The sequence below is a fragment of the Oncorhynchus nerka genome, linkage group LG26, assembly GCF_034236695.1.
Source record: "Oncorhynchus nerka isolate Pitt River linkage group LG26, Oner_Uvic_2.0, whole genome shotgun sequence".
Classification (NCBI taxonomy): Eukaryota; Metazoa; Chordata; class Actinopteri; order Salmoniformes; family Salmonidae; genus Oncorhynchus; species Oncorhynchus nerka.
The window spans coordinates 9,020,503-9,035,347 of NC_088421.1; the positions used below are offsets into that span (position 1 = coordinate 9,020,503).

At 39.9% G+C, this 14,845-nt stretch overlaps 1 protein-coding gene across 2 annotated transcripts; it reads right to left on the bottom strand.

Annotated features, from left to right (window-relative positions):
- Nucleotides 1-569: 569 nt before the first annotated feature.
- Nucleotides 570-14,384, bottom strand: LOC115110210 (zinc finger protein SNAI1-like). Of its 2 annotated transcripts, none has more exons than XM_029635661.2 (4): nucleotides 13,875-14,384; nucleotides 9,482-9,787; nucleotides 6,867-7,187; nucleotides 570-6,569 (listed from the first exon to the last, which is right to left on the bottom strand). In XM_029635661.2, exons 1-4 carry the CDS (start codon nucleotides 14,221-14,223, stop codon nucleotides 6,100-6,102), a joined length of 1,446 nt encoding a protein of 481 aa, XP_029491521.1. In that variant the 5' UTR covers nucleotides 14,224-14,384; the 3' UTR covers nucleotides 570-6,099. The 2 variants fall into 2 exon arrangements, with proteins under 2 accessions (XP_029491521.1, XP_029491522.1); XM_029635662.2 differs by lacking the exon at nucleotides 13,875-14,384 and adding an exon at nucleotides 12,819-12,973.
- Nucleotides 14,385-14,845: the final 461 nt, after the last annotated feature.

Sequence of the window (14,845 nt, forward strand, 5' to 3'; positions counted from 1 at the left end):
AATGACTTCAAGATTGTATATAGGTAGCAGCCACTCTGTGCTAGTGATGGCTGTTTAACAGTCTGATGGCCTTGAGATAGAAGCTGTTTTTCAGTCTCTCGGCCCCAGCTTCGATGCACCTGTAATGACCTAGCCTTCTGGATGGTAGCGGGGTGAACAGGCAGTGGCTCGGGTGGTTGTTGTTTCAATTATCTTTTGGGAACACCTTAGTGCCCCATGGCAAAATGAATAGAATTGTATGAAATTAGATACAATTGCAAAATCTTCTCTCCGCCCAATGGCAAAAATGTGAGGAATTGCCGCAAACTTGCTGTAAAACAGAAACATTTTCTCTCCGCTGTCAGAGGGGCCATTAAAATGTTTTGCTGGCAAGATGAGGGGGCCCCAAAAAAATTCCCCCCAAAAGCTAGGGCCAGTTCTGACTGTACGTGTGGATATGGACGTGGATATACAAACTGGCAAGCCACTGCAGTCCCTCATGAGTTCAGATGTTTTGTGGCCTCCACCCTCATCAAAGTTTCTAATCCCTGACCTAAATATTAAGGATAAACAATAAGAAACAAAAAAGGTTGATTGTTAACATTTATTTTTCTTACACTAAGTACCCAGTTGTTATTCTCTAATGGGTATAACACAACGTCACATTGCCTACATAATTACATTATCTTGGCAGAGTTGACTTGGCATGAATGGCATTTCAGAAGTGCTCTCTTGTTTTGAAGAAATCCAGAAACCAAACTATTTTACAATTTGGCAAAATCTAGCTTCAGCATGCCAAATTATAAAAATACAGATATAGGATCTTCATTTGATCACCCTGTTGCAGGATAACTTTGTTGCAATGCAGGACACTTAAAACGTGTCGATAATTTGAGGTGTAAAAAGACATCTGAGATTTGTCATTTCCACTTTGAAATTTCCAACCTGATTTTCCCTCATGAAAAATGTATCAACCCCTACAAAAATGTCCATTAATTATAATCCACATAATTCAAATTTCCTGTTGCTGCAGGATCATTTTCCTGCTGTAGCAAACTGGCTCAAATCAATATCCTACATCTGTATGTCCTACAATTGATCATATCTTATCAGAATAGAATTGAGTGAAGAACTAAAACAATTTAACAATGTCACGAATGGAACATAAAATAAATAAAAATCCTTATCTGAAATAATTTTAGAATTTGGATGTCAATTTGAAATCTGCACATTCCCTGGATTACAAACATCATTCTAATACTTTTAAGAAATAAAACATACAACCAAAACCACAAATTCGAAAAACACATAAAATATGTCTACTCCCTTTAATTACCTCTTTCAAATGTAGCACCACAATTCATTTGAAGTACTTTCTTTAATCATTTTGCGCCTCCTCCTTCACGTTTGGTTCAAATCAGGATGAGGAGGCTTTTACTCAGTTCATATTACTTTTAAAAATGTAACCACTCAACCACTTTTCAGGAAATAACCTGAATAAATATGTCTAGAAGCAAGACACACAAGATTTCTTTACCATAATGCAATGCTCGAGTGAATGCACTTCTTAATGACGACCAAACTCTGTGTGCATGCTCTTAGTAGGCTATAACTATATCCCTCTATTACATGCATACGGATAGAACACTCTGACTAAACATATAAGGCTACCATCTTTCTGCACATCTTATATTGTAATTGTACAGTTGTGCAACTGTAACAAATAGTTGTCTCTGTGACAAATGTGTATGGAATTAAAATGTCCTATATTTCTTGCCAGGTGACTAAATAACATTTATTCTGTGGTCCCATCAATGTTTGCAACCTTACAAAGAGGTAACTGCCAAAATAAAGGAAACACCAACATAACGCGTCTCAATAGGGTCTTGGGTCACCACAACCCAGAACTAGCTTCAATGCACCATGGCATAGATTCTACAAGTGTCGGGAACTCTATCGGAGGGATGAGACACCATTCTTCAATGAGAAATAAATTGTCCAATTGGGTTGCGATCTGGTGACTAAGTCAGCCATGGCATATGGTTTATTTTCATGCTCTTCAAACCATTCAGTGACCATTCTTGCACTGTGGATGGGGACATTGTCATCCTATTGGGGCATTGCCATGGTAGCCAAAATAATGGCCTGCCCAGGATTTTTATGCATTACCCTAAGCATGATGGGTTGTGAATTACCTGCTTTCACTATACTTTGTATCCCTCATTTACTCAAGTGTTTCCATTATTGTGGCAGTTACCTGTATGTCCATGTGACAAGGCAAGAGAATATGCTAAATAGTGAACTGTTTTGGTAGGAATCCTTAAGGTTGTGCCAGTTAACGCCAGTCAAACACTATTCTGTCATGCAGAAAACTATTAATATTTGTGATAATGTTGAGGTAATGTTTCAAATAACCAATTTGCTGTGTTTACTCTTTTCTGATATTCAACATGAGGTACAGAGGTCTTGTAAAGTAACGGAAAGATAACATGTCAGTAGGCATTTGAAAAAAAAGTGGCTGGGTGATTCATTAGCAAAAGCAAAAACTACTAAATGAGTTACCTGTTGAACACAGTCGTCACAACTGTTTCAAGAGGTGGATTGCGCTTAGCGGGCATTAGGAGACAAAACAGCTGAATACGAGATCGAAGTGCTAGATAGGAAAAAGACAGGAGTGGGTTATGGCTAACATAGAAAAGCAATAAACAAATTCAGCATTGTTCAAGGTTAGCTTACTGCGGAGCACAAACGTGTTTTGAGTGGTGATGTGACTTTACAAGACACTGCTTTTAGTGGGAATGAAGTGCACTATGTGAGTTCTAGATACTAGGACAAAGCATAGGCTAATAATCAATAACAATACATTAATTGCAAGTGTGCAGCACTGGCTGCAAATACAATCAGCAACATACATTTTCTACCACTTAAAGCCTTTGAGGGTTTCTACAATGTTTCAGTTTTAGGCTGTGTTTACACAGGCAGGCCAATTATATTTGTCCAATAATCAGTTCAGCTCTTTTGCCAATAATTGGGGAAAAGATCAGAATTGGGCTGCCTGTGTAAACGCAGCCTGAGAGACAAGTCTTTAAAACACTTCAAAATCCTACATTTGCACATTGGTTACAACCCTGAAGACAGAGGGAAATGTTCTCTCTCCATATATTTTCATACATTTTACCTTGTAAAAATGTGAAGACATTGCATGCAATTTCTTTAAATTGGTTACAGTTGAAGATGAGAGGTTGTGTACCAAACCATTTTTTAAATTGTACCCAAGTAAACTTTAATGCTGGTTTGACCTGAATAAAAGACCCAAATCTTTTGGAATCCATTGTCTTCTCAGATTCTGATAGAAATAGAACACATGGTCCTGATACATAGTAATTAAACTATCTACACTTATGTCAAGGACTTACATGAGGCAAAGCACAAGGGAGTGTAAACTAAGATGTAATCTGTGGCTACAATTAACCAAAACACAAAAAGATAGCACAGGAGGAACATTTCGAAACAGCGTAAGTACGACTACTTTAACAGAAAAAGTCAGTGGGCAAGAGGGCACTTAAAAAAAATATATATATACATTTGATTTTTTACAATGGATTGGGATGTTGCCATGGGTTTCCCCCTCTAGTGTAGAAGTGTGACCTGATCTCTTGGAAACAGAGCCACAGAAACAACCTTCCCTGAGGAAGACAAAAAAAAATCCTGTGGATTACAGAGCCGATTTGAGGATTTCTTTGCATCGATTGTTGTTTGAAGTACAGGTACATCTTCAACAATAGGTTACTGGCTTTGCCACAAATAGGTAACATTACCATGTTGTCAATGGTACACAGTATTGCTTGCTATTACATTAATGCTTTGTGCAGAGCGATTAACCATCATTTCAGTTATTTTGACCGATGGTAACATTGATCGATGGCAAAATTATTTGAATTCCATTTTTTCTTCTTCTGTGAGCTCAATGTGCACATTGCAACGTTTCTCTACAGATCAATCAGATCAAGCCTAAACTGTGCGATATAGTGAGTTGCAGTTTCAAACATGCCAATATTCTACATTGTTTAGGTGCAGAAAATGTGGTAATTAACTACTATGACCAAAATACATTGCGTGTCTACTTGTCCCACCGGTGTGTTTATTTTACGCCCGCTACGTCAGGTAGTGTGGGGCAGACAGAGAGAATGCGCAATCAAGAGGGAGAGAGAGCAGTTGCTACGAGAGGTATCTCTACCTGAAAATACATGATCTTAAGTGATTGATAGTTGGTATTTAGCAGTCATAAAATTCTACCTTACTTTGAAGAACTACTAAAATAGTAATTTTGTCAGACAGCTTAGGCAGCAGCTCCATAGAGATTTGAGATGACTTGGAATTAAATAATAAAGCCATCAAATAAAACATGTAATATACACAACTGAAATATTTTATTAAAGTAATGTGAACAGATTATGGTTAATAATGGTGAAGTGATAAATGGGCAGTCGCTACCATCATGGGACCTTCATTATTTTATTCTGTGTTACAGCAATCAACCTACATAATGCATGTAATGTTATTGTTTTCCAACTTAAAACCGTGATTATTTTTTCATAATTGAACCGAAACCGTCCTCAAAAAGCACGAATCACTCAGCACTACAAACTGCAGACGCATCTACAAGATACAAAGCACAATCAAAATGGGAAGACGCTACGATACTTAAGGAATCTGGCAGAGGGTCTTAAACAGTGTTTGCCTTTCTAAAGATGTCTTTTCCAAGGCCAAGAGCAGTCCTGCAAACACCTGTAAGTCTCCAAAGTCTATACAACCCTGCACCTCAACCCACCATATCCCTTATTTGAATGACCCATCCCTTCAATATTTTATGTTCCCAACAAAGTATTCTGTTAGGCATGGCCATATGAGCAGAAACAATATTCCCGATGTCCAATCAGATGCTCCACATCCATTTGACTCATCCGGAGGTCAAACAAGACAAAGCAAACCAAAGTGTTTGTCATTGATGTGGTATTTCTCTACATCCCATGACACTTGAGAATTCAGCCTTCCACAATCAGCACGAGGGCAAGATTCCGTTCTTTACCTCACTATCTTCTTAGACTTGTGTCAGGAATGGTCCTTCCAGGGCAGACAGGATATAGAAAAGCCCAAGATTGACCATTGTGAAATGTCACACAGCTCGTGCTAGTCATCAACTAGAGGTCTGCAGACTCTGAATCTGTGGTTCTTTATAAAAAAACAAAAAGCGCTACCAACGTAACAATACCTTTATCAAACATTTGAGTGTTTTTAAGGAGGTATTTATGTTGAGTGAAAAATAAAAATACTGTCAAGTGAGGACTGTAAATAGTGAATTCCATGAAGAAGGTAAAGAGAAATACCAGGTTATTTCCATCTGTACAGAGATTCACATTCAGAGGTAAGCAAAACAAAAGGTATGACATCTGCTATTGACTCCAGCAGTCCATCGCTCTCACCTCCTTTGAAAGTGAGTCACTACTTGTAGCACCGGAAAAAAGACGAGTTGCGATTCACATTCGACTTGAGACAACGCGTCTGCAACTGAAAGATACAATTCTCACAAATCAGTGAACTGTTTATTGAAATTGCAGTCCACAAAAGCCAAGATCATGGCCTCTGTGGTATAGCAAATAACCTTGATGTGAAATAATAAAGTACAAATAGACCAGTTTGATATTCCAAAAAAAATGTAGAAAAGTATACTGAGAAAACTAAAAAGAGCACTTAAAAAGGTCACTTCATTGCTTGTTGTGAGCGCCACTGTCCCATGCTATACATAATGTAAAATGGTGATACTAACCACAACTACCAGCCAGATCCAATCCCAAATGATTACAAAGTATTTACCTTGTCGCCACATGTAAGGAATCAAAATGGTGGTAACAATTAAGAAACATACAGCAGTCAGCAAAAACTGTACCTTCAAATCAGCAACATGAAAAAAATGCCTCCGATTCCCTACTTGTAAGGTACTTAAAGTGAACTCAAATGTATGAACTCGAATACCGGTGACCATCCTGCTACTATGGCTATTTGTGAGATATGGACTGAAGAACAACTTTTTTTTCTTTCTTCAATCTTCCAATTCCCTTCTCAGGACTTTTTCCCAGTGTGAGTTCGTAGGTGCGTCTGTAGCCGGGATGCCTTGGAAAAGCGTTTCCCGCACTTTGAGCAACAAATTGCTGGCGTCATCGCCATTGATGTGGTGATATGAGTCTGCTGGTGAGCTTTCAGGAGCGGCGCCCGGCTGAACCTCTTGCCGCATTCTTTACACTCGTGAGCCTTCCTGCCTTTGACAGGCACAGTCTTCACCTTTGAGTCCAGCGTCGTTGTCCCTTTGTCTTCCTTCTCTTCCTCCTCCTCCAGTGAAACAGCAACCTTTTTCTTGGGAGGAGATGGGCAGCTCTGGTTAGGCGATTCTGTGTTTTGCCGGCGCTCAGCTGCTCTGCCAGGGGAAGCGTCGGCGAGCAGCGGAATGGTGTCCATGGCGTTCTCGTCTAGGAGCTGAGCGGGGAGTGTGAGGAGCCGGTGAAGCATCGACGGAGACCTGAGGGACTCCTCAACTGAAACACAGACGGAGGGATAGAAATAAAAGAGAGCAAGTAAAATGAAGATTAAAGGCAACAAAGGCTGGCAGAGTTTTTAATAATAGGAAAGGAAAGACAATTGGTCCAGGAGGATGTGACAAGGAAGCTACAGCATTCTGCTTTTGTACTAGACTAAGAGAATACACATTAAGGAGAACACATATCTAAATATTACACAAAATTAAGCATAAAGAGTCATGGGAGTTAAGAGTAAGCGTGCGCGCAACTGGCCATGTCACATAGGGGCATCAGTTCAGTAGTTCCCATGAGCACCTGTAGCGCTTATGGTAGCAGGAGGGTCTTGCGGAGTGTCCAAGGTCGAGGAGAGGACCTCCATGTCCTCCAGAGGCATCCACTGGGGGTCCTGCAGGGGGCTAGTGGGGGAGGGCTCCAGGTTCTCACGGATCAGGGCGTTCAGACTGGGGAAGGAGCCCACAATCCCCAGCCCAGATCCCCCAGTCCTCTCCTCACCCTCCTTCCCTGAAGCCAGCTCTTTGATCTGCCACAGGTCGCTGCACCACTTCTGCCCAAACACCTTGTCCAGGATGGGGACCCAGTCCTGGGCTACGGTCAGGACAGCCTGCTTGTCACTGTCTACACACAGAGAGAGGGAGAGAGAGCAACAAATCTGAGAAGACAAACCTGAACTGGAAAACAAGTACAATTCACACGGGCTGTGGTCAGGACAGATTTCTTGGCAATGTCTGCACAGTGAGAGGGAGAAAGGAACAAAAACAAGACAATTGAACTTGAATAAAAGTGCAAAACCTATCCATGATGTGGATACAAATACTGACAAATATTTATAAAAACAGCACACGTGCATGTTTGTGTTCATACATCATTGCACCTGAAGAAGCAGTTAACACATTCAGTGATTATTTTCATCATTATAGCAGTTATTTCTAATGCAGTACATTTTAATATTGATCCATTTTTACAAAAATGCTTACATTAAGAGACCCAAGGCAATATACACATAGGGAGTGTTTGCTTATAGTGAACCGGCTTAATAATTTCTAAGCAGTATTACCAGCACAAGTATAAGACTGGACTCCTAAGAGTACTGGGAAACCTATATCTACTGTACATGGCATACCTAACATGGCACCAAATATACGTAACAGACTGCAGGGGTTTAACTGGAGCAACTATTTGGCACTGACACTGTTAATAGTTAACTATAACAGGGGAGCTTCAGCTCCCATTTTGACAGCTACTAAATAGGTCAATTGACCAGTTCAACTGATTCAGAGGACTGGTGTGTGAAAGTCATGGCTTACAACATGGTTATGAAACACATGAACATTTTTATTTATAAAAAAAATGGTGCCTCGGTGCTCTGGTTAGTCCATATTGACTCTTATTCCTGTTTTTTCCCCCCCAGTCTGACTACTTACAGAGGCTTATTTTCAGCACCAGAAATGAAGGTAACACTTGATGCGTTTAAACTGATATTTAAAATGAAGTGTGCCCGAGATTAACAATACCCTTGTATTCATTTTACTATGTTGTGTAAATCCATTTGAATTAGATCACTTTTTGACAGCATCCCTTTTAATTTAAATAAAAACTTTCCATACATGTTTACCCAAGGATGAAGTGGTCAGAAAGTAACTTTTCAGACATGAATGCCAAAACATTCATGAGATAAAGGTGCTCAAAGTTGACCCATTTTGCAAACCATGAGACATCCATTTCTTCATCACTAGAAAAGATAAATGGTTGAGTTTGATATCATTTAAAAGCTTACAAAAAGAGTTGTCAAACTATTTTAGTTTCTCGATAAATGTCAACAAAAAAAATGTTTTTAAAATGTACCTTTAACGTCAATTATATAAAAGCACGTGGCAATTTTTTTTCTTCATATTAGCATGTTGTAACTTAGAGCCGACTTTACATTATCTGAGGTTGTTGTGCCCGCCATCAGTTGAGAAACAACATGCTCTTAAATACAGGTTGGGTGTAATTTCGATCGTAGAAATCAGAATGGACATGCAGATCACTGCAATTTAGCTGCTACACCATTGACATTTACATTGAATGTTTTACTTCTAATTAGTACCAGAAAGACTGCCGCCGGTCCATCCACTGTCAACTTAAATGGTTATGTCTATTATCTATATGATTTCAATAGGTTTCCTATGAAGGATCAACATTCTCTGATGTGTGGACCTCCATCTTTGTGGTACCATTTGCACGTTAGAAATGTCAATTTTATTCCAGTTTCTGTACATTTATCAGCTAAAACATGACACCCATGCTGTATTCAAGAACATGCGTCTCAACCGATGACGGGCACACTACGACAACCTCAGATTATGTAAAATATGGTCTAAGATACAACACGAGAATATAAAGAAAAAAATGAATACCTTTTAAAGTTATATATATATAATATGTTAAAACTTTTTTCCCCAGGGAATTATCAAATTGTTTGACAACCCTGTTTGTAAGCTTTTAAATGAAACTCAGCCGTTTATCTTTTCCAGTGATGAAGACATGGATGCCTCATGGTATTTTCTTAGCACATCTACAATGGGCAAATATGTATGGAAGGTTTCATTCAAATCAAAAGGGGTGCTATCAAAAAGTGATTGAATTCAAATGGATTTACCCTGTGGCATTGAGTTGCAACTTGAAAACATATGAACAGGAAGTTACTGGCCTCTCACGAGTAATTGAATGTATAGGCAGAGGAGGTGCCGAGTCTTGGCACTTTCCATCCCTACATTTTCCATAAGAAAGCATAACCTCCAGTGCTGTGGGATTTGATTGGTATCATAGCAAGCATCCCCAGATTCTGTGTGTGTTACATTTGGGACTGTAAATAAAGCCTGGAGTTGATTATCATGTTGAGTAGAACATGTTAAGGTTCAAACACAGACCATTTGTTGTCTCAGTTTGCTCTCTTTGTTCTCTGACAATTTTGACTGTGACGTTTCTGGATTCCTGCCGGGTGTCCTCTGAGCCGCTGGGGAACGCTGTGTTGTTTTCCGACCCACTCCTCCTCGACACCCCGCCCTTCCTGTTCTCCTGGTGCACCAAGTGGCGCAACTGCTCCTCTAGAGCGATGTGCTCCCGCTCTTTCCTGGTCAGCTCCAGGAGCAGGTCATCGAAACTGGCCTCCACAATTTTGGTCAGCTCGCACACAGCAAACTCCAGCACATGCTCCATGACCATCTTGAGCTGACCTGCAGAGAAGGACAGACACAAAATACAAAATAGTCATCCGAATTAGTCTACTGTCTTTAACGATAAGTATTTCCTTATGTAAATAAGGGACAGGAAAGTAGAAATAAAAACCTGTTGTTTGTAAAGAGGAAATAATGAGGCATAGATCAATGGCTGGTATGTTTGTAGATAAATAGTGACACATTTGAAAGCTGCCACTGATCAAGGTTAAAAAATAAATAAATGCGTTGCGCACAATGCTGTCATTCTAGGATATTTGTTGAACACAGTAGGCAAAAACAACCCCGTATCCTTACAAGGAAACGTCTCTCCAAACGACTCTTTTTGCTATGCAAATGACTAAGGCTGCAATTATTTGTGTCGCGGTTTTAATCAAATAACACAAAAGTGCATTGTGCAATGAATTTACAAACCACACTATTTCCAAATTTGGTTTGGATAAAATGGCGCCTCATCCATTTAAAATGTTAAGGTCTATTTTAGGCTCAGCCATTAGAATTGGAAAAACAACAGCCATTGAGTCCTTTTGAATGTCCATGCCTGCTTTACACAAATTATCCCTGAGAGCCCTTGGTTGTACAGCATTGTTATCATAAGCATTTCTCTAGCCTACATATGTTACACACACAGTGACCCTTTTTTGGGGGCCCAAAACACTAAGAAAAACATTGTCATCCCATAATGAATTTTACTCGGCATCCTTTGAGATGAACCATTTTTTAGCAACCAGCATTAATTTTTGCCTACGCAATACAACGAGTCTAAAGTTACAGATCTCAGCCATGGCTCTTGATTGAATTGTTGTAGCACGGCCAGACTGAAAATCACTTGATTGATAACAACCATACGAGACCCAAAAAATATGTGTGTCTAGGGGACAGATTTGAGCTTTCCTTATAAATGCCAATTTCTCAGTTTGGGATTGGTGTATATTTGTAACAGCAACCAATCAAAACAGTTTAAAATGTGAGGCGGGTTTTATTGGGCATTTCATCCATGGTGGCAATGACAATAAATTAGTTATATTCAATATGAGTGCATTACTATAATTAAATATGCTTACATAGAGCAGTAAAATATTGAAAGGAATGATTTATAATACCACGAGAAGACTTTATTGCTCAGATAGCTCGGGTCACATCCCCCTTTGCAATAGGTATAATTTGGGAGTGGTAAACATTTCCCTGAAATAGTCGAGCAAGTTCTCACCGATCCCATAACGGTTTTGAAGCTAAATCAATTTACCACACTTGATATTTTCAAACATCTCCAATCATACAAATACCTCCATGATGATATCTGACAAATGAGCCAGGCTACTCTAAGAATGAACACCTGTGTAGTAGAAAGCCTAGGCGGCATACTGAATCACACAATGGCCTACACACACGATGACTCTCACCCCGTTCTTAACCACAAGTTCTAAATGGAAAACAAGTTGTGCAAAACATGGTGAGAAAACATTTTACATATCTATCGCCACACATAGATGGTGTTAGGTCTTAGTTACAGATAAAGCTGAGAATAAACTGAACTAAACTACTTAGTCATTGATCACAGTTTCATGCACACAATAATACGATTGTGGATAGTCAGATTAATAGAATAGATTGTTTAAAGATGCACTATGCAGAAATCCCTCTGCCATTTCCTGGGTGCTAAAGAAATAATAAATCTAATAGTTCGCCTAATTTCAGTTTGTGACAAAACAAGCAACCGTAGTGTAGAGTATAAATTGTATCATCCAAACCGCTGTGAAAGATATTTTCCATAACCAAAAAATATTGTATTTTCAGCTTTTTGAAGCTGGTGTACAAAACCAAAAGACGCAAAAACACAACTTAATTAAGAATGGGAAGCATAGAAATAATGCACACGGAACAGATCTACCGCTTTTTTATGCTTTCAATATGAATGACAGATAAGTAGCTCACTTTTCTATGTGAATTTGGTCAGGATGCACAATAAGTTCAATTTTGCAGCTATAAAATGTTTACATAAAGAACGATCACTAATAATGTTATTTACATGACATCTGAAATCAGGCTTCACATGGGACTTTTGGTATATACAACAACAACAAAAATCAGCAATCAAAATAAAAGTTATGCCACAGTGACCATGTTACTTTTGTGAAGACGTGTTCTAAGTTTGGACATGAAGTTCGTATGTGAAAACAATTTCTAAGATGCATACTTTCAGTCCTTCCAAACTCAATTCACTTGCGCATAAAAAGGAGGCTTGCGCTACTGGTGCTGGCAAATGTGTAGACCAAATACACTGCTGGAACACCGATTACATGTCCTAAATATTCAGATTGCTCACCCGGTTGGGTGTTTTAATCAACGCATGCTTACTTCGATTATGACCGTACACCGATTAAGATAAGCAAAGTAAGGAGTTTACATGATTGATGCCACACTCGGCCTTCTGCTATAAATCAGTTTAATATAAAAAGAAGTAGTGTGCATGTAAACTCATTGATGCGATTTAACTAAAAAGTAGGCGTGGGATGGCAACTGCTTGAAAGCTGTGGTGAGCAGCAGAGCACGAAGCTGCGGTAGACAATGACAGCATAGGCCTAGTAGGTTTCTGGCAACCTTAGATCTACAATGTCGTTTTGACAAAGCAAACAGGGTTTTACACACACACCTGGTCTGTTTTACAAACACACAGGGATTGATAATAAGAACAATGTTCTTAACTGACTTGCCTAGTTAAAGTTTAAATTAATTTTTTTTTTTTACTTACATAACTAGAAAAGAGAATGGATTACATGTCGAAATCCCTGAGGAAGAAAACAAATCAAGTTGGAAATCAATAGTGAAAACCGTGAGCAGCATGGTCTCTATAAGTGCCCATTTTGTTAAAACCACAGGATATAAATAGTAATTGAGCAGAGTCAAAGAAGAAGCCTACTAGCCTAATTGTTGTGTTGCATTGTGTAAGTGTGACATCATGCACTGTACGAGGAGCTACCTGTGTGGGTGTCTGAAGTATGAATGTTGCTGCCAGGATTCATTTACTTACATCAAAATGTCCTCCCTGGCCATCGCAACCTAAATAAGAGCCATGGCTTTATGCTAAGTGGCGAGGTACAGCTCCAGCCTCAGCTTTGTCCAAAATGTGCAAATTGAGTTGAAGGCCTGCCAATGGCCTCAGCATTTTGGGGCACAATGACACACAGCTTGCCCAGTGTCTCCTCCTGCCCCCTTTTATATCTCACACCCCTCCTCTCCCTAAATGTATCCTCTCTAAGAACTGAGTGGGTGTGGTTTGCACATGTGACTTTCATTGGAGAATTATTGGGAGGGGGGCATCCGTTCCTTTGCTGCCAGCGCTGAGGCTCAACAACAATGTCACTGATAGTCCTCTCATCACAACCAATCTTCAATTACAGAGAATAATGTTTTAAGGGGTAGTCAATAAATAGGCCTATCATTTTCACTGATAGGAAAAATGATTGAGGAAAAATGATTGAGGATGGATGTGCTGCCTTTCAGTGAACCGTTTGCTCGACACCTCCAGTGACAAGGTTGGCGATGTCACTGGTTGTCATTCCACAACTGTACATTGTAACAATCTCAATGGCAACAATGTCACCACAGATGCCAATAATTAAGCAGGAGGCCAATTTTATCAAGTGTACACCTCTTGAGACAAGAGACCATTGTTCACAAGGACACATGCCGGAGTCAAACAGAACACCAGGGTAATAGAACCAAAATGAAAACGACCGTTTTTCATATCCTGAAGATTTGACCACAGGTCATTGATTCTCAGTGTGCTACAGGCTACTACTGCACGTCATCTTAACATATCAACTCTGCTTATTATCATCATCAAGACTTTCTGCTCTATGCGGAAACCCATACCAAGATACTGGTGCTTTGTCCTATTTGTTGTTGACTTCAACCCTATGTAAACGGAGTGTGTGGATACGTTGTGCCACAGAAACATAAACAAAAGGGCTACGATCAAACAGACTGTGGGGCAACATAATGGTGTTATTGTCTTGTGTTTCAAACGTATAAGATGAAACCTCTAGGTGCCATGGTAGTAACCTTGCCTAGCTAGTAACCTTACCCACTACTCGACATTTTTGATCCAGTCTTAGAGTGTTTGCGTACACGCCGCGCTCTGCGCTGTGGCTGGGGGTGTGTGTCTCGGGCTTTGTTCGATCCGTGGCCGCGTTGTCTTCCCTGCCACCGTTGAATTCGGCTCCATTTTCTAGCCTATTACATTCAAACTCCAGTGACTGAAGCTCTAACTTAAGTCGTTGGTTTTCTTGTTCTTTGACGGCCGTTTTCATTAACATAGAAGTCAAGCTTGACCCAACAGTCTTGGTTATTTCCTGTACTGCGACTTGCACTACTTCCTCTAGGGCAGATTCCAGCTGACCTTGAAAAAACGAAATGTATACGGCGCCGTTCATGATTTCGTCCGTTTTGGTGGAAGACCTTTTTCATTCTTCCCCCAACGCCCTAAAAATATAAAATAGAAGTCAGCACACAACTGATTTACACGAGAAGTAGATACCTCTATCAACACATCGTGTGTACGCCCCTTGGATGCTACCGTAGTATCACGAGTGCAAACGCAATGACGTTCCCCCATCTCATTAACGCCAATTGTGTTTCCAGTCAGGAGATGGTATAGGGACACGCCTGGTGCCCACATTTATGACGTGGGATATGTCGTGTGCGTGAGAGTGCAGTGTGGAGACGATTCGGTTCAGTCAGTCGTCCTGATAAACCTTTTTCCAACTAGTTTATGCAGGCTAGCTGGCAACTGCAGCGATACTGAACAAAAATATAAACGCAACAATTGTTAGTCTCATATTTCATGAGCTGAAATAAAATATCCCAGAAATGTTTCATATGCACAAAAAACGTATTTCTCTCAAATGTTGTGCATAAATGTTGTTTACATACCTGTTAGTGAGCATTTCTCATTTGCCAAAATAATCCATCCACCTGACAGGTGTGGCATATCAAAAAGCTGATTGACCTTCTCCCGTACCTCACCTCTCTCATCAACTCATCCCTGACCGCTGG